This window comes from Acartia tonsa, chromosome 13, assembly GCF_053477335.1.
Source record: "Acartia tonsa isolate MP-2025a chromosome 13, ASM5347733v1, whole genome shotgun sequence".
NCBI lineage: Eukaryota > Metazoa > Arthropoda > Copepoda > Calanoida > Acartiidae > Acartia > Acartia tonsa.
This window is the reverse complement of record NC_137272.1, coordinates 12,026,463-12,051,617: the sequence shown is the minus strand read 5'-3', so window position 1 is coordinate 12,051,617 and position 25,155 is coordinate 12,026,463. Positions and strand designations below refer to the sequence as shown.

At 32.7% G+C, this 25,155-nt stretch overlaps 1 protein-coding gene across 5 annotated transcripts in view; it reads right to left on the bottom strand.

Annotated features, from left to right (window-relative positions):
* Fcp1 (RNA polymerase II subunit A C-terminal domain phosphatase Fcp1) overlaps positions 1-23,883 on the bottom strand; it is a 47,676-nt gene extending 23,793 nt beyond the window's left edge. For 3 of the 5 annotated variants that reach the window (XM_080145580.1, XM_080145581.1, XM_080145584.1), the window contains exons 1-14: positions 23,152-23,883; positions 21,878-21,947; positions 21,238-21,332; positions 20,433-20,486; positions 19,764-19,835; positions 16,232-16,401; positions 6,249-6,302; positions 5,609-5,718; positions 4,848-4,913; positions 3,081-3,144; positions 2,518-2,620; positions 2,007-2,063; positions 1,095-1,332; positions 296-396 (exon numbers count right to left, since the gene is read on the bottom strand). In XM_080145580.1, coding sequence (XP_080001706.1) covers positions 296-396; positions 1,095-1,332; positions 2,007-2,063; positions 2,518-2,620; positions 3,081-3,144; positions 4,848-4,913; positions 5,609-5,718; positions 6,249-6,302; positions 16,232-16,401; positions 19,764-19,835; positions 20,433-20,486; positions 21,238-21,332; positions 21,878-21,947; positions 23,152-23,223 — 1,326 coding nt within the window. In that variant the 5' untranslated portion in view covers positions 23,224-23,883. Of the gene's footprint in view, positions 1-295; positions 397-1,094; positions 1,335-2,006; positions 2,064-2,517; positions 2,621-3,080; positions 3,145-4,847; positions 4,914-5,608; positions 5,719-6,248; positions 6,303-16,231; positions 16,402-19,763; positions 19,836-20,432; positions 20,487-21,237; positions 21,333-21,877; positions 21,948-23,151 lie in introns of all 5 variants that reach the window. The other 2 variants (XM_080145583.1, XM_080145582.1) reach the window with 2 other exon arrangements.
* Between the last annotated feature and the right edge of the window lie 1,272 nt (positions 23,884-25,155).

Sequence of the window (25,155 nt, the reverse complement as noted above, 5' to 3'; positions counted from 1 at the left end):
AATTGAAGATATTATTGAATTTATTTAAATAATGCACCTATTGTTTTTGCAAAAATTTTCGTACAAAACATACAAATTACTTTTCTGCTAATATTTGATTCTTATTATTTTTTAAAAAAACGTTAAATGTACAAAAATACAAATTTCAAAATACGTTACGTACACATATCAAAATAACGTCCAGAACGTACACAGATTCGATGCGTAACGTACAAAACGTACAAAACGTACACTCTGGCCAGTCTGAATTTATCGTCCATTATCTTTTCCCTTAAAATCACTGATTAAAGCCAACCTTTTTATTACTTGTCTCATTATCATTCTCTTCCTCGCTGTCACTCAACTCCAGGTCATCTTTAATCTCCTCACCATCCGGTGTATCTTCTTTACATGCTTCTACAAAAAAAACAAGGGTGACAACATCCATAAAAAACGGTCAAACAAACGATTAAAATATTTAGTATCAACGCATTTAATATTCAAAAAGTTGGAACAAAAATTACTTTAAAATTAAGGATGCTCTATATGGACATACTTTCAAGACTTGATGATAGAGATGTTTCGCTTGTTACATTATACCTAATGATCCTAGGAATTCATATCCCAAATTTTTTTGAGAAGATATGAAATACAAAATTGCTGTTAATCATCCTGTTAAAAATAGACGTTTTCTAAATTGAACATATCTGTTACAGGAATCACCATGCAAAGTTTTAATTGGATAGAACACTTTTAACAAGTCTAAATTAATGATCAAAGCTATGAATTACGGACACGGACGGACGAACATTTGAAAGTTACCAATGTTATACAATGCACATAAAGAGTACCTAACATATTAGAACAAGAATACCAACATCCTTAAGTAGCGAGGCACAAAACAATCAAAGATGGACATTGGGACAAGGAGATTTAAAGAACATTTGTTTAAAGCAAGAATTCATATTTAAGAGAGAAAATTAACGAAAACGAAGGGAATCTTCCAAAATCAGCTGTCTATCTTTAGTAGAAGCTGAGAATATCACATTTCCTTATAGCGTTACCGACTGACTGACTGAAGGACAGAAAAAGTGAACTAATAAATATCTCTGTACCTTTATTTTCATCATCTGGTTTTTCTGTACCATTTTCTTTCTCTTTTTCAATATCATTTTCTTTCTCCGTCATTTCTTTCTCTTTCTTCTCTGTTTCTTTCTCTCCCTCTTCCTCTTTCTTTTCTGTTTCTTTCTCTCCCTCTTTCTTTTCTGTTTCTTTCTCTCCCTCTTTCTTTTCTGTTTCTTTCTCTCCCTCTTCCACTTTCTTTTCTGTTTCTTCCTCTCCTTCTTTCTTTTCCTATAAAACTTATTTAATTAAGAGGAAAGTAAAAAATGTGCAAAGCTAGCTCTTAATATTTTCCTTAATGAAAAAATGAAAGAAATAGAAAATTAGAAATCTACCCAGAAAGGTGGTTTTAGGTGATCTTATTAACAGAATAAAGAATTGAGGTGGATTTAAGCTAATTTTTCAATTCTAGAAAATAAAGCCTCTAGATGCTCGGGACGAACTAAAAATAGCAGCTGAGAAAAATACATTTTTACAAAAAAAAATTTTTGATCATCGAAGGCATTTCAGAAAAAGCGACGAATCTTAGCAAATAATTAATCTATTCTAGTAGCAGAGGAAACCCACTTTAAATATAGAAATTTGATGTTAACTAGAGGGTAATTACAGTCAGACCTGCGGACCAAGTACATTATAGAATGAATGCTCATAGCAGGAATAAGGTATTAACCATCAAGTGAAATAAATCTAAATTAATATAATAATACTAAGTGTTGCTGGTTTCGTGTTTTTTTAAAATTAATTTCGTTTATGGTTAAATCTGTCTCGTTGGTTACCAGAATCTTAACACTAAAATTCAGCCGTCAATCTCCAATAGCAGCAGAGTAATTGAAATATCCCCTTTCAGAGCGGACAGACAGTTAGAGTTATAGAGTACCTTCAATAATAAAAAAACATATTTTCACCTGTTTTTTCTTTTCAACAATTTTGTCAAAGTCAACACCTTCTTTGTCGTCATTCTCCTAAAAATAATATTTTCAAAAAAACAATGAGGACAACATCCATAAAAGCGAGGCTCAATAAATGAGAAGGACAATCTAGAACTAATAAACATAAAGTGTTTTTAATAAAAATGCGTTTCAACATTACGGATCTGTCCGTAACAAATACTCTTATAAAAGTAAAAAATAGTACGGAACAATCCAAAATGGCTAAAATATTAAAGAGGGGGGGAGGAATAGGGTATTTAGTTTTCTCAAGTTAAAGACTTAGACTTAATCTTTTAGAGGATTGACCTATCTCAACCCAAACTAGTCTACTTGCTACCAGGACCAGCACTGACGCCGTTTATGTGATCTTACATACTTACATAGATCCTACTGCATTAGAATATAGGGAAAAAAATAGCATTGTGTCAAGTTTGGATTAATAGGACAAGTCTATCATACACAAATTTGCCAACTATTTAAGTAATACCTGTTTGGATAATCCAGGCGGGGCATTGATGTCCCCCGTGTGCTTGAAGAAATGGTAAGGTTTCACGTGCACCAAATTTGGCGCGAAATTCCAAACATCCTCCCTGGAAATATTGTCATTTTTAGTTCATTAGTGCATCGCCAGAGGACATTTTCATGGCATTCGTCTCCGATTGTGTAGTGGTACACACAATAAAAGTCAAGCGACCCCCCCTCCCCTTTCCCTATTTTGAAATAAACTTAAAATAAGGACGGTTAGTTTTTCGTGTTTTTTTTTGTCAGGATATATTGGGTAGGGTTAGGGCATCGCAGCTATAGAAGCCACGCGGGGTTAGGGCACTAGCAGGGGTAAGGCTTATGTGGAAAATACGTCCCTTATTTTTATTAGAGGGGGAGAAAGTTTCTAGGCTTGCTGGATACTTTACGGTAAAACATCTTGTCTCGAGTTTAAGTTCCTTTAAAAGTCTAAGCACTTGAAAAATTACTGTCGCAATTAGCCAGAATATAATCACGCAACCTTCCCTGGTTTTCCAGTAGCTACAGAACTAAATATAATATGCATACCTATCATCAATGATACAGACCATACTATCTCCACAGGGAAACAGAGCCGACATATTTGCTGTCTAATTATTAAAAATTTGACAATATTTCATTAGATTACTCGTGGATTCATCCTTCGATTTCTGTAAGGTATGAGGTTAATTTAATATGTCGTAATTAAGTGAATATTCATCCATTTATCATCTAGCGTCAAAGTGATTATTTTCTTTAAATAAAAAAATGAGATAATATGCAAAAACTCTAAGAAAATAAAGAAACCTTAAAAAAACTTTACATCTTTTGAAGCATGACCAACAGACAGACGGACATAACAATGTATAGATTAGATGTGTACTTGTCTTAGGAGTCTTCACTAAAAATCTTTGATACAGAAAATCACATTCCCCCCATTGCGTTAGGGACTGACTGACGGACAGACAGATAAAGTGAATTATATAGTAGCTTCGCTACTAAAAAGTCGGCGTAAAGTTGCATGGTGTAAAATAGTTTTTCCTTTAGATGAACCATCCTTATTTTATGGAGGGATTTATTTATAAAAGATATATATTATACCGAGAATGTACGCAAGATTAAAATGTACAAGGGCAAATAACCATTGAAAAATGGCTTCAAAAATTGTATTTATAATTGGGTTTAAAATCTCTTTGTTTTGTACATTTTAGTACAGTTTTAAAATATTTGTAAAACTTTAGTATAATACATAATGAAGAGAATATGTATTGTACAAAAATGGGCCCCGAATTAGTCTGTCATCGAATTTAATTTCTTATTATCTCATAGGAAAAAATTTACCTTTTTTAGATCGAAGCTTTTCCATAACTAGAAGCTATCCAAATACGTAACGGGTAGCTCTTAGACTAAAATTGAAAGTTTGTCCGAAAAATACTGTATTCAAGTGAATTTGAAATAATGCTAAATATTAAACTGAGATCTAAAAATGACCGATATATTGATGTATGTCCCCAATGATGATACACAAAATTATCCCTTCTGTAGATTAAAAATAGTGGCTGTTAAGTCAACGAATAAGAAAACGTTATCATAAAACTTTGGGGACTAGTGTAATAAACAGCCCTTTGTCCCCTCTTTCTTTGCTTCTAAAAATTGTTAAACATTGATTGCTTTGTTACTTTATCTTTGTAAATGTTCGTTTTTCTGTCTGATTTGTTGAGCTTCGCATTCATAGATGTTGTCATCCTTGTTTTAATTGGACATTTGACAAATTACAAGGTAGCTTTGCAAAAAAAATTGCAGCTTGTAAATTGTAATTCCTTTAATCTAAAACCAAGGTATAAGACATTGGACGATAAATTGATATGCGTCCCCAAAGATAAAAATCGAGTTTACCACTTATTTGGATTACAACTAATGATGGAAAAGTTTAAACATTAATAGTTTAGTCTCTTAGGTAATAATTCAATAAAAGTTCCCAAAGTTTTTGAGCAAACGAATAATATATCGTAACTATAAAACTTTGGACACCAGCGTAATTTAAAGCCCAATTTCCCCTCCCTCCGCCTGAAAGAAGACTATGCACGAACGAGGTACCTTACAACAAAAATGAGTTACTTTAAACGTCATGACGTATGGATAAACAAGTTATAAAGTAGCTACGCTACTGGAGAACTAGAAAATGTCAACTTTATATTCCTTGGATTTTTAATAAAAAAATTAGTTTTTTAGTTAATTTAAACGCCATGACGTATGGATGACATTATAGATTAGCTACGCTACTGAGGAACTAGAAAATGTCAACTTTTTATTCCTTGGATCTCGAATCAAAGCACTCGTCTCTAGAGAGAATTCTGTGGGAGAAGAATTTTCCCTCAGGATCTGAAAACAAAAGAAAAAATGCATTTTTTGTGGATTTTTTCAACAAACAAAAAGTTAGAATATGTGTGAGTTTTATTTATGTCACTGAAATTACAAAATTAATGCCTATGTATGTACCTAACTAACGGCTACGCTCCTAGAGGTCAAAAGGGCCTTGAAGAAAATAAATTCGACCAACCTCGATCATTTTTAGTTTTCTAAAGTAAATTTATATAAATATTAAGAGTTACAAAACTTCCTATAGGAAGCTTTTCTATAAAGTGGAGTCATCTCAGTTCAGTGGTTAGCGAGATCCTTCGATATACAGACAGACACAAACATAGAAAGACAAACATCCTATTAGTTTTAATTTCATATAAGAATAGACGGCTATAAGTTCATGAGTGAAATATATACTCTATGCAGGTATAATCTCTAATGGCAAAAGTGACTTAATTTTTCCTCTTTTCTTATTATGAATTTTGTCATCCTGTTTTTTTTTCTTTGATAGGTAGATATTATATCAAAATAATTTAATTAAATTCTTACCACGTGGACACTATAAACATGTGCGTCATAAATCCTTTTTTCGCGCCAAAAAGTTAACAATAGTTAATTTTGCCAAGGAACGCGGCAATCTTATGCGCATACATTCTAGCAACTATAGTAAATGTGTCATTGTGCCTTTTATGGCGCCAAAAATTTAAAATTCTCACCTAGAAACGCGGCAATCTTGTGCGCGTACATTCTGGCGCCAAAGGTACAAATGTGTAGTTCATAGAGTGAGTGAAGGTTTGACAGAAGCTCCATAGTACGTGGACGTATCCTAAATAACAATGTTTGGTATTTCAAGTATATTGAAATGAATGGAAATTTTCTCTAATTTTTTGCAATGAATGTGTTATTTGTAACTTATAATTTTTATATTTTTACCTTGTTTTTATCTAAAATTCATCTTTTTATCAATTTTAATCTTATTATATTTTCAGATTTTTAAATTTTATTTAAAAGTTTAAATGTTCAGGAAATAAAAGGCTATTTGAAAATAAATGGAAAGGGAGGGGATAATGTCAACCGCCCCCCCCCCCCCCCATTAAGTTATCCATTGTGAAATTATTTATTTTAAAGTTTGGATGATTAACAGTATCCTAAATTATCCACTAATCATTCTAATATATAGGAGGCAATTATCTTCCATATTCATATATACTTTATTTTTTTAGATTGGAATTGGGGGGAGTTTATTCCTAACCCTGTGGTCACAGATTCAATAAAACCTTAACATGACCTAATCTAAATTATTCAACAAAAATTATTATGCTCAATAAGACAATTTGATGAAAAACGCCTGCTCACCTCGTGTGGTACCAGGGTGATTTACTGCCATATAATTGGAAATGGTAAACATCTCTGAAAAAAAAATATTATTATAAGTGAATCTAAATTAGTAAATAACATAAAATATTTTTTTGCAAATAAAAAAATAATGTTCAATACTGTGAATCAGAATCCGCATTTTTTTGAGTCCAAGGATCCGGATCCGGATCCTGGGGTATAAATTTATGGAAAAATCTACCTAAATTTATATAAAATAGTCACTTACAAATTTTGAAAATCAGACATTCTCGTGATGAGAGCCAATCTTTAAGGTTTAGGTTCAGACTTGAAAATTAAAAGTATTTTAAAAAATTTGGTGATTTTATTTTTATTGTCAAGGATCCGGATCCGCACTGACCAAATTTGGAGGATCCGAATCCGGATCCGCATACAATCAATGCGGATACGCAACACTGCTGTAAATATGTGTTCATATCCCTTGATTATGCTAAAAGTACAATTAATTGAACTCCTTTTCTTTTTATCATCAAAGCTTCTCTATTGTTAACTTTATCTATAATTCCGTAAGTTTGTCAGTCCATCCGTAATGCTATGGGGGAACCGTGATTTTCTCGGATCCCATTTAGCTTACACATCTGAATTTTTGTATGAAGATCCCCTGTAACAATAAGCATCCAGTACATAATTTATTTGGTCGGTCTGGTCTGTCGGTCGAGAAAATCGCGATTCGCCCATAAGCGTCACGGACGGTCTGCAGGACAATTATAGACTAGCTTAAGTAGTATTAAATAAAGGGGCTAAAAAATTCAAGTGTCTCTATAGACGTTTAAGACGAACAGACTGAAGAAATTTGAAACCATAAAGTAGGCTCGCCATTAAAAATAATTTCAAATTAATACGTTCCAATTAAGAAAAAATTACATCAGCAAAATTTAGTAAGAAGATTTCACTGGAATTCAAAATTAATTAACTTCAATATGACAATAGCAGAGTTTCTGATATTAAAAACAAGGTTGACAATGTCCAAGAAACGGAGCTACATATCTTAGAACAAAACATACTTTTAAAAAATCATAAGCATTTATTATAACAATTTGATATTTAAAATAAAATATTAATTTCGTAAAAATTGATCCTTAATTTATTTAATGATGATTGAACAGTAGCAATGAAGCCAGCACCTTTGGGGAACAGTAAAATTACAGTCCATTGTACCCTCCTTCCCTTTCAAGGGCATGAATATTGGATGTAAACGAAAAATAAACTTATTGTGCTTATATTTAAAGGGGTGTAAAGGGATAAAACAATGGCCGATAAATTGATGTACATCCCCAATGATGATACACAAAATAACCCTTTCTATAGATTAAAATTAGTGGTTGAAACCTCTGAACATTCAACTCAATGAGCCTACCAATCAAAATTCACAAAAGTCCCCAAAGTTGTTAATCCATCGAATAAGAAAACTTTGTTATAAAACTTTAGGGACTAGTGTAATAAACAGTCCATTGACCCCTCTCTCTGGTAAAGAAAACTAAACCCAAAGATTATAAACTTGTCCTGCCATTTGTTATCCTAAAATCTTTATAAGATGTTTCAAAATTGGATTGTACAATATACAAGTGTGTCAAAATTTTTCCATCAATTTAATCTGTTTCATCATAGTGCTATCGAGGACTGAAAACCGGCCCCTCCCAATTATTTCCTGAACAATAAAAGAAAACAAAGGTGGTAGTTTTTTTTCCTATGCCTAACCCCTGCATGGGGCCCTAAACCTGCAGGGCCTGTGAAACCGCAAGTAGATTTTTGCAGATTGCATATTTTATTTTGCATATTTGGACATCAAATATGTTTATAAAGAATTGCACAAATATTTGTTTAGAAAAAGTGCAGCAACAATACACATAATAATAGTTTATGATTAAAATACAGGTGGTTTCTCTAAAAGTTCACAGTTGAGCACAGAAACCCCCTATTATTATAAACGGGGGGGGGGGGGGAGGGGGGTAGCTTCTTTTGTTTTAGTTTTGGTTAGGTTAGGTTGTATTGCGTTTAGGAAGGGTTTAGGTTACGCAGGTATAGGCCCCTCCGGGATAATTCTTAAAGGAAAATGTATGTTTTTTGAAAAGTTTAGCACTGTTAAAAAATATAGGTACCTAGATTTTTTACAAAATTTTTTTTGCTTTCATATGATTTTTTAAAGTTAAACGGTTTATTGAGTCTTACAGTCCATCTAGGGTAATAAATCTATTGTCAAAAGTATGGTCAAACATTAGTAAAAGAGAAGCTGCGCTTCCAAGAATAAAAAATGTTAATAACTTTATAATAAAGTTTGTTGCACAAAGAAAATGCCAACAAAACTAATCTGAAACTTTCAACTTATGTTTCTAGCTTTCACATATGATGACAAATATACATATTTAATTTATAAAAGTTTGAGATAAGGATTGTACTGATATTATGTACGTGACTTTTAGTTTTAAGTATACAAACTCCTTTACAGGCATATTATGTTAAGTGACATCAGACAACGACCCTTTGATTGCACGACGTTTATCCAGAAGAAAACAAACTTGGCATGTTTTTAATTTAGCATTATCCATCTATAATACAAAGTAGAACGATGTCTGTCCGTCCGTCTGTCTGTCTGTCTGTCTGTCTGTCTGTCTGTCTGTCTGTCTGTCTGTCTGTCTGTCTGTCTGTCTGTCTGTCTGTCTGTCTGTCTGTCTGTCTGTCTGTCTGTCTGTCTGTCTGTCTGTCTGTCTGTCTGTCTGTCTGTCTGTCTGTCTGTCTGTCTGTCTGTCTGTCTGTCTGTCTGTCCGTCCGTCCGTCCGTCCGTCCGTCCGTCTGTCCGTCCCTTAAGATCTCGGTAACCACTGAACCGATCGGATTCTACTCATCAGGGAATATACCTACTGGTCCTGTGGTGGTTTTAGGCTATTTTCTTGGGGGGTGGGACACCCCCAACCCCTTCATTAAAAACAAAAATCCCCCCCAATTTTTTTTTATTTGGTAGATGATTTCCTTGCTCCTTTTACGTATTTCGTCAATTTTTTTATCACCTCTTGGGGAAAAAGCCCCTGGAGGCTAGGGGCGAAGCCGCTAGTACTTATATATTTCAGTGTCACGCACCAGACATAGCTGCTATTATTTTTAACATGTAACATTTCTGGTATGTACATTCTAATTGAACCCGCGATAGTGGCTCAACAGTAACACGTATATATAGCCCATCCGCTCGTCGCCGGGGAGGTGATAGGTTCCAATCTCGGACCGACACCGCGTCTTAACTAAAGACGTTAAAAATGGTTCCTACTGCTGCTATGTAAGGTGCGTGACATAAAGAGTAGGAGTCGGAAGAATGCCTTGGCCCATAAACAGGCGCAACTCATTACCATGCAAGTTAGGACGTCTCAGACAAAGGTCGTACAATCAAAGGGTTGGTTGTCTGATGGATGTTACTTAATAATGTTACTTAAAAATTCTTAGGTGTAAAAGTATAGCATCCCATTATACGCGGATGATGCTCTGGATTCTCTAAATGATCACTTAAAAATCGAGGGAGAATCCAGCCCTTACGAGGTAAATAAGTAATGTACAATCTAATTAAATAAATGTACTTCTCCCTACTTCTTATTAATTAACCTACCTAATTATATTCCATTGAAAAGAATCTTTTCATTGTTACTAATTCAACATAATCATCTTTTGTAGATTTTCAAATTGTAGTAGAATCCTTTATAATCAATATGAATAGAAGAATTGAATTAATATGAATTGTAAGATTCGGTGCATTCGCACAAAGTTACTGTAGAGCATTGATATACTCCCACCACCTTTATTTTAAAAAAATTTAAAATATGAGGAGTAATGTTGTAGTTCTTTTTATGCTATGACTTGCCCCTACGAAGTGCCTAAACCCCCCTGCGGGGCCCTAACCATCCTGGGCCTTACATTACCCAATACAATCTAACGAAAAGTAACAAACAAATATATGAAAAACTACTCTACCCCCTCTTTCTTTCAGCTTTTAAAAGGGGGGAGTGGGGTGTATAATTGCTCAAGAAGGTTCTAATTAAGAAATTTTTATGAATGCACATGTACATACATAATTTTTCTTGTTTAAAAAAAGTAATTGATGCTTAAAAATTTTCCAATAAAACCTCTATGTACTGTACAGTGTACATAGAAAAACAAAGATGGCACAATCCATAAAAGCGAAATTTGTTAAATCACAAAATAGAAACTTTCCAATTACATTTTCCATTGCTTCATTCTGACTCTTGTTAACTTACAATTTACTTGGTCTATTGGTCTGTCGGTCATGCTAAAAAACATTAATATACAATGTAACATTGTACAATATACATCACCAATGATGATAAACGTAATTAATCCTTCCGTCGAACAGAATTAAGGGGGGGAGGAGTTCTGACACATTTGCGTAAACTGGTATATTGGCTTTATCTTTGGACTGAGAGGATAGGTTATTAAAATATAAAATCATTCTTATATGATGAATTTCCCCAAGTTTTAAGATTTTTTTGGATAGGCCTCCAGGTTCCGGAGCTCCAGGCCTCCAGGTGGTCTCTGTACAGGTAAAAATGAAAAAAAAATTTTTTTTTAAGAGTTAGAGGTCAGTTTATGAAACAAAATATGCATGTTTTTTTCTTCACTACTAATTTGTAACAAACTAATTAAAATTCAACAATAAAGGGGGGGGGGGGTAATGCAACCATCTCGTAACCAATGCGCAAATTTCACTTAAATCCGAATTTCAAAATTAATAAAGCAAAAATATGTATGAAAAAGTTGATTCCTATGTAGTAAATGGTGGATAGGATTTGCCCTGAAAATAGCCGAAAACCGGCTAAGCCGTCAGACGTTACTTCTCTAACTTTTTGTTCAATTATAGGGAAAATAGACCTTCCAAGGATTACTCATGCCAAGTTTCATAACGAAATTCGTATTTTAAGTGCCATTTGCGCGTTGATTACGAGATGGTTGCAATAAAAAATCACTGTCTCAACAAAAGTTTTTGAACCAACAAATTAAATAACGTGGTTATGAAATTTGGGTACCGGTGTAATATACATTCCAATATGCCATTCCTTTCATACAAACATTAGGTATCATTTTATAGAAAAGCTTCACTTTCAATTAAAACAAGAATGACAACATCCATAAAAGCGAAGCTCTGAAACGGTAGGACAAACGGACATTAACACTTGTATAATGTCAGAACTGAATAATCAGAATCAAATGTATAAGAGTCAAAGCAAAATTGTAAATAAATTTGTTAAAAAACTGCTTGATACAGGATAATGATTATGGACATACTTACATTTTTAGGACTTGATTATAGAGTTGCTTCGCTTATAATATTGTACTCTGTTGTTTTTTCTAAAGGAATCACCATGCAAAATTTGAAATCGGTACGACAATTCTAACATGTCTATATTAACGGACCGACCCTAATTATAGAAAAGCTTCGCTTTAAAAATAAAAATGTTATTTAATTAAAAGAAAACTCTGTGCATCACTCTAAACTAATGAAAAATAAGGTTTAGACATGTTGAGTATTTTTTTTGACAACAGTAATTTTATAACAAAGTTTTGACACGTTTACAATTTATCAGGGAGGGAGGAGACATTAGACTGAAAAATATAACAGTATAAGTTTTAATACCACGTTATCTTATTCGTTGGCTCCAAAACTTTGTGTACTTTTAATAAATTTGGCTGGTTGGTTCCAAATTAGTAGTGTCCAAACTTTTAAACCAATAAGTTCAATCTACAGAAGGGTAATTTTGATTATCATCATTGGGGATATATATCAATTTATAGTCAATTGTCTTATCCCTTAAGATCCCTGCAGTTAATAGATTTCACAACTTATTTTCATCTCCTCTAGTAGCGAAACTTCACTGTAACAGTTACCAAAAATGCAGTAAATATAATTTACTTAAAGTTCCATTATAAGATAACTTCTAAAAATGTTTGTGAAGATTACCCTTTTGTCAAGGACCTTTGGGGATAGGGCATCAGAATATAAAAAGATATACACTTCCAAACTTACAATGATTATGAAAAAATACCCCTTCTTAAGATTTAAATTAATGATGTATATGGTTTACTTGCTAATTTGAACCAACCAATCAGGGTTTACTAAAGTACTTTTAAATTTTTATAGCCAACGCATGAAAACATATGTTACTTTGTGTTCTAGTATAACTTACAGTTCAATGTCCAACCAATCCCTTCCTATTTTTATCTCAATGTTTAAGTTGATATAGGTAAAATTTTATACTTATTTGAAAATGGAATTTAATTGGCTGCTATATGTGATACACTTCAGATATTGTTTGTAAAGATTCCCCAGAACAATGATCGTTTTTTATCCGTACATATTAATTGCTATGGTACATTAGGACTACCAGACAAAGGTCGTGCATTAAAATTGTTGGTTGTCTCTTGTTCAGTGTTACCTAAATGTTTGCTAAGGGGACTAGTCTTGGAATGGTTTCAGGCTATTATTCTCCCCTTTCCTAATCCCTACTTCTTCGAATATAAATCCTTTAGTTGTTAGGGGCGCAGCAGCTTGTACATTATTTTCTCCGTATGCGTAATTTAATGGATATTGTTACCCTTGTTCAAGGGATTTTGTTTACCAACCATCTTTCTAAAACTTAATCAATTTACGAAAAACATTTCTTTCTGCGTAAAAACAAGGATGACAATATCCATAAAAGCTCAACAAATCAGATAATCATAAAAAAAATTATCAAATTAGATTTTCTAAGCTTTTAAAGTCTTAATAAAAATTCTTTGTAAAAATAGGATGCAAAGACACTTCTGTCGACACCTTAACCAGCTTCCTAACTCAAAGACGTAATATTAAAATGCTAAAATTATGTGACTTAATTTATAGAAATGCTTCCCATACAATATTATTCCTAATCGTCCTGGGATCAATGTGCCTAAATGCCAAAAAGTGAATCGTGAATGGGACCATATACTTCAAAATTAAATTAAGCCTTAGGTACAAGATGGTAATTCAAGGTGCTTTCCCCAAGCGTGCACAGAACCAATCTTTCTAATTTTGTGTAACATTGAAATTGTGGGGGTTCTCATGTCTAACCCCATCGAGTGGACCAAATATTTTGGGCCCGGGATACCCTTTACACGATGTTACCTGTCTTTAGCAGTCATAAAAGTAAATAAAACAAACATACAAAGAACAACCTCACCATCCTATTTGTTTCAAAATAAAAGATTAAGGGGGGGGGGTTTGAAGGCACGACTCAGGAATACCGCCATAATTTAGGGGGGGGGGGGGAGGTTAATGCAACCATCTCGTAATTAATGTATAAATGGGACTTAGAATTCGAATTTCGATCTGAAATTTTGCATGAGTAATTCTTGGTAGGTCTATTTTCCCTAAATTGAACAAACAGTTGGAAAAGTAATGGCTAACGGCTGGCGGCTCAGCCGTTTAGCCATTTTATGGTTATTTTCAAGACAAATCCTTCACGAAACCTATCTCCACATATTACTCTTTGCCACTTCCAAACGTTTTCAAACGGTTCTAGCCGGTAGTTGCTGGTACTAGATATCTAAAAAATGTTTTTTTTTTATCATTTTACATGATTTAAAGAAAACAATGTTTCAAAAAGTTTATTCCTTCGTAATTTATGGCAATTTGCTCTAAAAATAGCCAAAAAAAAAACGGCTAAACGGCTAGGCTGTTAGCAGTTACTTTTTCAACTTTTTGTTCGATTTAGGGAAAATAAACCTACTAAGGATTACTCATGCAAAATTTCAGATCGAAATTCGAATTCTAAGTGCCATTTATACATTGATTACGAAATGGTTGCATTACCCCCCCCCCCCCCCCCTAAATTATGGCGGTATTCCTGAGTCGTGCCTTCAACCCCCCCCCCCTTAATCTTTTATTTTGAAACAAATAAGACGGTGAGGTTGTTCTTCATATGTTTGTTTTATTTACTTTTATGACTGGTAAAGACAGGTTACATTGGGTAAAGGGTATCCCGGGCCCATAATATTTGGTCCACTCGATGGGGTTACACATGAGAACCCCCACAATTTCAATGTTACACAAAATTATAAAGATTGGTTCTGTCTACGACTACGTAGCGCGACTATGCTAGCGACACTATGCGGCGGAAATATTTAATATTTTTGATTTTATTGTGATTTCTCTTGGGAGGGTGGTGGTACCCTCCCCCAAAATAGTTATAAACCTTCCCAGGACCTATAAGAAGCTACCCTGTTACGGAGAACCCGATCAGTTCAGCGGTTAGCGAGATCCTTCGGTACAGACACACAGATACACACACAGACACACATACAAACATCCTGTTACTTTAGTATAAGGATTAAATAATCTAAGAACCGCTTGAATTTAGCGGTCAGTTATAAATATATCAGAAGGGTTGAGGTAGTTCTAAACAAGATTTTTCTAGTGATTAATTACAGAATGTTTACTACATTGTGATGTGTTTATAATTTAATTTTCAAGTAAATGATTTTTTTTCTTAGAACTAAGGGGGGGGTTTTTAATGCAACCATCTTGTAATCAATGTATAAATAGCACTTAAAATTCGAATTTTGATCTGAAATTGTGCATAAGTAATCCTTGGTAGGTCTATTTTCCCTAAATCGAAAAAAAGTTTTAAAAGTAACGGCTAACGGCTCAGCCGTTTAGCCGTTTTTTTGGCTATTTTTAGGGCAAATCTTCATAAATTACGTAGAAATCAACTTTTTGAAACATATTTTTGCTTTAAATCATGTGAAATGATACAAAAAAACATTTTTTTCATTTCTAGTACCAGCAACTTCCGGCTAGAACCGTTTGAAAACGTTTTGGATTGGAAAAGAGCATTATGTGGAGAGAGGTTTTGTGATGGATTTTGCTTGAAAATAGCCAACAAATGTCTAAACGGATGAGCCGCCAGCCGTTAGCCGCTACTTTTCCAACTTTTTGTTCGATTTAGGGAAAATAGACCTACCAAGGATTACTCATGCACAATTTCAGATCAAAATTCGAATTTTAAGTGCCATTTATACATTGATTACGAGATGGTTGCATTAAAACCCCCACCCCTTTTGTTCTAAATTAGGTTACCATGATCCCTTTACAATTTTGGTAAAATTTTCTTGATAAATCTGGTTTTCATTACTTTTCAGCGAACCCTCTTAAATTGAATTTATTGCCCATTGTCCCCTCCCTTACTCCCTGATGCTAACCCTGTTTCCATGAGAGTATCCAATTTCAAAGAAGCACTTGATGGTTCCGTTTCAAGTTTCTACATTATTCTATTCATGTGTATGTGTGTGTTTGGTCCAGGCTTTAGGCTGTTTCGTAAGAGATGTATCGCCCCCCCCCCCCTCCCCAAAGAGCTATTGTTCAACGGATAACCACTCCCCCCCCCCAAAATTTTAATATCAAAATATAAATTTTTGGGGGGTAACCCCAATCCTCTTTCTCTAAGTGAAGCCCCTAGAAGTTAAGAAAATCCCACAAATACTAAACAGCATGATATTTTTAATTAACTTTTAACAGTTATAAATCTATCTCAACCATAACATTTATAAATTAGTAACTACTGCTGCTTCATAACGAAATATATTTCAAAGAAAAAAATCTTCATTATCAATCGCATCTTTTAGTGAAATGAATCAAGCAAGTATAGCTTGGTCAGTTTAGATTTTTAATTAAGATCTCGTAAACTGCTACACTAACAAGTACACAATTTTCTATTGAAGCTAATATTGTTCATGCGAAAGATTTTTTGTGAGGGTCAAGCGAAGGTGTATGTCAATGACTTTTGATCGATGTAACAATAACTTTAGTAGAAAACAACTAGTTCCTAAGATTTTAACTAAACTCACGTTATATTTGGCGGTATATTGTCATTGGTTGTGTTAATGCAATCTATAAAGAGACGACTGGCGACTAAAATTCGAACTAAACTGACCTTATATTTGGCGGTATATTATCATTGGTTGTGTGAATGAGTGTCTGGTCGAGGTCAACAAGGAGGACAAGTTTGCGACACTTGAGGAGCCTCTGCTGGTCCTCTTTCCCGAGGTTGGTAGCCTCGCTGGTCGACACTTTTAGCTCTGGTATTGAATGCACCATGGATACCTAAAATTAAAAGGCAATTACAGTGTGGCCACAACCAAAAAAATACTGATACTGAAGAAAAAAAGGAAATACTGAAAATACTGAATCCTAAAATAAGAAAAAATACTGAAATACTGAACAAAAAAATACAAATACTGAATAAGTATTTTTTTATATGATTCCTCATTTCAAAATTTCATATATCATAGCTTTATTATTAGGGGGATATTTTAAAGATCTTTTAATTTTGCCTCTTAGATTTTCTTGCACCAATTAAGCAGAAAATGACTGATAAACCACTTTACCCCCCCCCCCCCCTTGGACGTCTATGATTACCATAAAAAAAGCAAAATTAATGTACAATGTTATAGGATAATTTAAAGGAAAGTAAAGTGAGGCGCGAAGCGCCGAAAAAAATCTGACATCAACTACTTGAAAAAACATCTTATTTATGCAATTTTTTTTTTGGAATTTAAGAAATAATGAAAATACTGAATCATGAAACTTTCCAAAAACTGAAAAATACTGAATAAAATTTTCAAATACTGAATATTCAGTATTTTCTGAAATACTGAACCCCCAATTTCAAAATACTGAAGAATACTGAATATTTTCAGTATACTGAAAAATGTGGCCACGCTGCAATTAGTATTACCCTTAAGGTGCCTTGTCGAACACAGAACCCCACCGGCCTCCTTTATTCTAAAATTAAGGTATAGTTTTTGGTTTGTTTGCTTATTACTATAGTTCAGGTTAGGTTATATTGGGTACTGTGTAATTGTATACCCAGAATTATAACCCACCCTCCTACCCAGGGGTTCAGCAAAGGGGGAAAAACTTCCCCTTATCTATTTTGGTTAATTTCCTTAAGTAAGGTTAAATACGGGGGGGGGGGGGGGGTAAGTACTCGGTCCGGTCGGCACTTTGGGAGAAAGCACCAATAAAAATATTTAATTTTGTTAAAAAAAACATTTTCCATTGGTAGGTAGTTCAGCTGTAGAAAGCTAGCAACATTTTTGATAAAAGACATACAGCAAAATATTATCCTTTTTGAAAAATATTCTACTTAGAATACTGCGTTTTTTAACGGCAGCGGCCGTTTCTACTTCATTTCATTTATTTCCTAAGCTTACAATCATTAAAGCAACTGACATGCAAGGTGATGTAACTCTCTTTTTTGGTTGGATTTGTTGCAAAGTGTCGAATTCGCTCGGATTCCTAAAAGCTTTTTTTCAATTAAAACAGAATGGGAGAATCTACCTTCGCATATAAGTTCATAAATGAGTTGATTAGCCATCCCATATTTCATTTTTGCACTTTACTTCTAGGGGCTTGCAAGCTCAAAACTTTTTTGTATTTGGGGGGGTTGTTTTACCCCAAAAGCCCCTAGAAGTAAAGTGCAAAAATGAAATATGGGGTGGCTAATCAACTCATCTGTGTAATAAAAGGTTCGATTTAAAAAATCAGCTCGATATCTTAAAAAATAAGCTCATAACTTAAAATTTTAGTGTTTGGGGGGGTCTTTTGCCCCACTAACCCATAGAGGGAAAGTCCCAAAATTCAATTTTCAAAATTTTACAGGTAGATCCAATCATATAAGAAAGCTTACAAAAAGAAGTAGGTTGATAACTATAAAAACAAGCACAAACGGCCAGGGCAAAATTTGATACTGAATTTTCATTTCCTGTAACTGTACTTCCCCCCCCCCCTTTAACTTACATTTATAAAAGGTACTCAGAAAAGTACAACTTATGAAGACCAACATTTCTAAGATCTTTAGCCTCAAAATCACCTTCCTACATAATATCATAGAATAATAGGAGCCATTTTAACTTGGATCCCCCCCCCCCCAAACTTAGTTAAATGTGCCGTAACGTTCGAAAAGAAATATTTTTAATAAATCATTATTTAAAATAAATTCTATTATTTTAAAAATAATTTACAACACACTATAATATTAAATGACATAATTAAACTACGCATTAGAAGTTTGTACTATGCAATGCTGTAAACATAAGCCTAAAGCAAACAATAAAAAGTTATTTATATTTTTATATTGAGACTTCTAAAGGACAAAATTCAACTATATATAAAAGAAAGATACCAATCACTGTTAAATAACTACTTTATATTTCCTCATTAAGGATATTTTAATCCTAGATTTTTTAATATAGCATACCTAGCTTCTCTGTAAGTATTTGTGTCTGTCTGTATGTCTTTATTTCTGACTGTAATTCTTTTTTTAGAGCAGATAGTGTTTTTCTACCCCTTCACCTTTACTTTTAACTTTTTTCCTTTTTTTTTTCTTCTCCATAACTTCTATGTCTTAACTATTTATCATTAAAAATCATTTTTACTTATAATGAAAAAGGCAATAAAAACAGATATGATATTAGAAGGAAGGGGGGGGGGGGGGGTAAAGCACTAATACTTTTTTCTCGTATTCATTCGAATCCGGTGGATAGGAACCGGTTCTCATCCATACGAAAAAAAAACTATGTCTAGCATCGTATTATATCCAGTTTTCTACGAATATAGAAATGTACAATCATAGCTAGTTTTAATCTTATAATTGTACATTCTATATCCGCGGAAAGCCGTTTATAATACGATACGAGAAATAACTATTACCGTAAAGTTATGTGTATTAAGAATTCCAGTTTTGTGTGATTAAAATCAGAAATAAGGCATAGCCAACAAGCGAAATAAATCTAAAATAATATTTTGGGGGTAGATAAAAAGGTCCTAAATTCTACCTTGACCCCGAAGGACAGCTGAAAATCACATACAGGTTTTGTGAATTTTTTCCGAATTAATTTCGTTGTTGGTAAAAGCTGGATTGAAATTAAAAGAAAATAAACACATCCAACTTTATTGGATAAAAGATACCTAAATGAGTAAATTTTAACATAGTTTATTAATACCTAAATTAATTGCTTACTAGGATATATTAAACAATAAACCTATCATTAGAATATTAAGTCAAAATGACTGACTTAATTTAATGTATAATTGGGGCCACTATAATTGGACCCATACATAAAGGAGCGTAATACCAAATCATACAATGAAGTGGTTAATTGCTTACTTATAACACTTAACAAATCGTTAAGTGTTTATTGCTATAAAATCCTTGTACTTGTAAAAATGGCCATGTTCAGAATAAATAATTCTATACATGAAATTTAAGTTATTTTCTAAAAGTTTTGATCAACATCACCATATTGTAACATAAATTATACTAAAATTTGCATAAGACAATAAGAATATAGTTAAAAGGATGAACAAAAGCCAAACACAATAGAAAGAGTAATTATTATATTAAATTGAGACGACTAGCGGGAAAATTTTGAACTACATATAAATAAAACGTTGCTACTTACACTGGCGCTAACACTGCTGTTGTCTGGTTTGTTGTCATCCTTCAAATCTGCTCCACATTCTGCACACATGTCCTAAAAATATTAAGGGATAAGACAATGGATGATAAAATCTTCAAATTATTCTCGTTTAAGAATTTACTTTGGTTAAATAACCTTCCAAGACCTATAAAAAGCTTTATTGTAAAGGAAAACAATATTGGGCCAGCAGTTAGCGAGATATTAAGTTACAGACAAAAAGACATCCTGTTACTTTTGTATATAAAAGCGGCTATGCTCCAGAGGCCTCTAGGGGCACTTGAGGGGGGAGTTGAATTCGATAACCCAATTCTTTTTTTTTTAATTAAGTATTTTAGACTTTTTTTAAAGTAAAAAAATTGGGAGGGGGATTTTTCATTTTTGTTGTGGGGGGTCGACCACAACTCCCCCATCCCAATTTTCAATGTCAGTTTTAAAATATTTTAACAAAAATTTTTTAAGGGGTAATTTTTTTTCTAGGGGCGATTTCTCTAGGGTACTACAACCTTCCCCCAAAATAGTTATAAACCTTCCCAGGACCTACGAGAAGCTTCCCTGTTAAGGAGAACCTGATGGGTTCAGGCGGTTAGCGAGATCCTTCGGTACAAACATACAAACATCCTGCTACTTTTATACAAAGGATTATAAACTTACCTTCATGACAGTGGGATGTGTACATCCTCCAATTATCTTCAATATGTGGCTTCCCTGAAAAATAAAGTTTTTTTTTCCATAGATACTTTTTCTATATCTTTATAATTAAAAACCTTTTTTTATCCACAGGTATTACTTTGTTTAAATTTAGTTTGCATTAGGTATAAGAATATATTTTGAAATTAGGTACCTAGGTATGCTGGTAAGCACTGCTACTTTATTAAGGAACGTCATTAAGTAAGTCCTTCTTTGTTAATGGATGTTAAAATTGAAAAAAAATCTTAAAGAAACTTAGAAAGTAAATTTTTACTTCTCCTGGCTGCTATTTAAGGTAGACCGCTGAACTTTTTTTTTTGATTATTCTTCTCAAGATTCTTTTTTCCCTTTTTCTCTTTATTTTATTTATTTTTTCCAACTTCCCACATATATTTCTAGTTTTTTTCCCCCATGCAAGATAAAAATGTTTTTAGTACCTAGGTATTCTTTATTTTTTTTTTCATTAAATCCTCTTTCACCAGAGATGGCATAAAAAAGGAGAAGGGGGTGAAAAAAAAGGGGGGGGGGCAGGCCTATAATTTGGATATTATTAAAAAAACCCATAAAAAAACCTGGTTTTTATCAAAAAAACAAACAAAAAAGAACCTGGTTTAAACCAAAAAAACCAAACTGGTTTGTTCTTTTTTTAAAAAAACCTGTTTTTTCCATCTCTGTCTTTCACATATTATTTATACCCCCTCCCCCCTCCTTTAGCACGAGACTACATGCAGAATATAGATTATATGTACTGGATTATAGATAAGTATACCTGTGATATTTTATCTCCAGCCTTCACTAATAACTGGCTGATCCTGCCACTTTTAGTGGATTTAAACCTGGACACCTGCTGTGTACCTCCATCCTGTCAGGTTGTAAAGCATAACAGAAAATATTCACATGTCTAGGAGGCTGCCTTTTAAAAATTATCCTAAAAATTTATATGTCAATTTCCAACGAAGTGCCTTTTCGAGCACAGAAAAGCCACCCTTATTCTCAAACTACCTAATTAATAAAAGAGTACTATACCTACGCACTTTGAGAGTAATAAGCGAGTGGATTAATAGTAGGACACATGCCATATTCAATATATATGTATAATGTAAAATATAATAACCTTCCAAGGTTGTATCTCATCCCGGTACATAAATACACTCTAGCTGTAGCAAGGGAGGTAGAGAACATTGGACAGATAATTACATGCTCAAAGTTTTATAATAACGTTATATTATTCATTAGCTTAAATACTTGGGGTGCTATCATTCAATTTTCATTGATTGTGTCCAAACTTATAAAGCAATAATTTACTATTTTCTATTATCATTGGCGAAGTATATTTAATTATCGTCCTTAGTCATATCCCCAAAGATCCCTTGCTACTAAAAGTAATAAATTTTCTGTTGTGCTTTCCTTTTGGATTGTGTATATTAGAACTAGAGATCCTTGTGATACATATGAACCGGATTTTACTTTCAACTCCTTTGGAATTCAACTTTCTTGTTTATTTTAGACCCGCGGGATTAGTTTAACATTTTCTATTTTAGATCAGGTTAGGTTAGGTTTTTTTAAGTACTTGGTAGTCCTACAGGGTGGGGGGTTGGGGGGAGCGAAGGGCCACTGGCCACTTGTAAGCTTCTACCTCTTTACTTTTTAAATCCCTTATTAAAAACTTTTTTAAAATAACCTAAGAACGTTTCATCATATTAAATTATCTAACCGATGTTTTATAATTTTTCATGGATAGGATGTAACTAATTAAATTGGTTTCTGGAAATTTTATTATGAGACATGGATGAAAACATTATTAAAAACGAAGCTTAACAAATCAGAAAGTCAGACAAATGAACATTTAAACATGAACAAATATTCTATACACCTATATCTTAAGATTATCTAAATACGGGATGCATAATATGGACATACTTACATTTTAAGACGTGATAATAGATATGCTTCGCTTAGGTATAACGTAATGAATCCTGAATCCAAAAATGAAGTTAATATGTTGATTATATCATACAAAACAATAGACTGACTCTAAATGTAGAAATGCTTCGCTTTTAATAATTTCTAGCAACTTTAATCCAATTATTTTGCTATTGCAAATAATGATTTTCAATTATCAATCATCTTGTTAAGTGAGGTATGAATGACCAGGATTTCTAAATCATGGAACAATTGAAATAAATGTATCTTTAACAGTAATGTTGAAAAACCTTGCTAACCCTTCTTTAAAAAAAAAATAAAGGAATGTTTAACCTCCCTTCCCGGAAAAAAGTTCGGACTCGAGTGCTATTGATACCCCCAAAATCCTTAATTAAATACTACCTCCATCCCATTACAAAATAAAAAGTTTGAACGTCCGTGATTTAGGTAGGTATCAGTTATCAATTTAGAAGTTCTTTAGTGGTTAATTCAAACTAAACCCTAATTAGTTATTGTAAAGCATTTTTAGAAGGAACAATAAGAAGGCAAAAAATATAATTTTTTCTGACAATTTTTACCAATTAGAAGTTGGTCTTAAGACAAATTAACTAAGTAAAAAAACATTTTTGATTCTGATTTTATTTTCAAGTAAGATTAAGAAAATTAAGCAATGTTGGACAGTAACCGTAGGGGCTATAATAGAGGGATTTCACCAAATATCAAGGTTTTTTTCATTACGATAAACAAGAAAGTATCCCTTAACAACAGCCTCTGTGCCGGGAGCAGGTCCTGGAAAATCCAGGTATTCTTCATCTTGGCCCTCTCCGCTCATATTAACATTATTTATTCTTGTTTTATCTAAAATGCAATCAATTTATTAATCACAAATGTAAAAACATTAGAATAAGAGTCCAACCTAAAAATGTATTAAGTAGGTACAGGGATCTACAAGGAAAAAACAATGGACGATAAATTGATTTATATACTAAATGATGATAAACAAAATTACTCCTCTCTGTAGATTCAAATCATTATCATAAAAGTTAGAACACTACTTGTATGGAACCTATCAAAATTGTAATAAGTTCCCAAAGTTTTGGATGCAACGAACAAGATAACAAGTTTATTAAACTATAGGTGCCAGTGTAATTAACACTCCAATGTCCCCTCCCTTCCTTAATAGATAGTATAGATTTATATCTTTATTGCTACAATTTCTCTCCTTATTTTTACCGGCTACCAAAAACACAAGATTTTAAATAAGATAATTTATTGTACAATATCCTATCCCAATATAACTGAAAACAAATTAAATCTCTAATTTTATAAGGATCCATCAAAAGCTAATTGAGAAAATTTTGTATTAGCAATTTTAATACATCCCAAGAAAATAATTACTTTACCTAACTAAACTTTAAATGTTTATTAAACGTTTTGGAAAAATTATAAAATAAAACGTTTTTAATAATTCAATACAAATTTTCGATAAATCACGGATGTAGGGAAGAGAAAAAGTATTATAAATATTAAAAGTATTAACTAATATTTTAATCTACTAATTTTGTTTATCATCATTAAGGCTTTTCATCTTAAGATCCTTGGGTAAAATAAGGAAATTAGCCTCATATGTTCTCTCCCTCACTTTAACTAATAAAGGATTAAAATGAAATTTTCAAATTTAAAAGGTACATATTATAAAAAGTTAGGACTCTTTTTAACTGGTCTTTATAAATATCTTAATAATCACTTCTTGTATTTATTCAAGTTATGCTAGCTCTTATACAAAATACATATAATAATAACATTTTTCTACAATATTGAAAATCATCAGTGAAAAATAAAATACACAAAATAAACATTAATTAAATCATATAAAATATTATAAAGAGTTAGGGATTAGAATAATAACAAGAATGACAACACCCATAAGTAGCGAAGCTCAAAAATTATTTATTAATAAGCTGAAAAGTCAACTCTCCATTATCAAGTTTAGTTTTAGTGGGGTTTTGCAAACCCTCGCCAAAAATTAGTTATAGACTTTCTTTCCTGAAGAAGCTTTACTGTAAAGAAGAAACATGTCGGTACAGCGGTAAGCGCGATCTAAAACTACAGACATACATCCTGTTCCTTTTATATGGGGATTACTGTACAAGTGTTTAAATTAAAGTAACATGATATCTACTGTTTGTGTGTAACGAAGATCTCGCTTACCACAAAACCAATACTATTCTTCTATGCAGTGAAGCTTCAAATAGGTGCAAGGAATGTTTGTAACTATTTTGAAAAAGAAAAATATCCTCTCGCACCAAGTTTTATTTTTCCTTTTAAAGTTAAATGTAAAGCGAAGGGTTAACTTCTCTCCCCGTCCCTCAAGTCTGTAAATAGCTAGATTATTGCTGCACTGCATCTTATGCTCATTATTGTCCCGTTTTCATAATCCCTAACTCTAAATATGTTGCACGTTAATGAAATCACATTTTAATTAATACATTATCTTTTAAAATATTTTTAAAATTTTCAATTATATAAAAATACATTTTTATGAATATATTAGAATTCATAAAACTGTTCTTTAAAATACTAGCTAATGTTAAAATACGTGTATAACTATTGAAAATTATTAAAATCATAAAATTAAATCACAAAGGAAAGAAATAGTTAGTCTTAGACCAAATAAATTCGTTTCAACTGGTTTTATTTTTATATATTTACTTGCAGCTTTTTATTTGGGGAGGGGTCCAAAATCTCAATAGGGGAGGGTCAC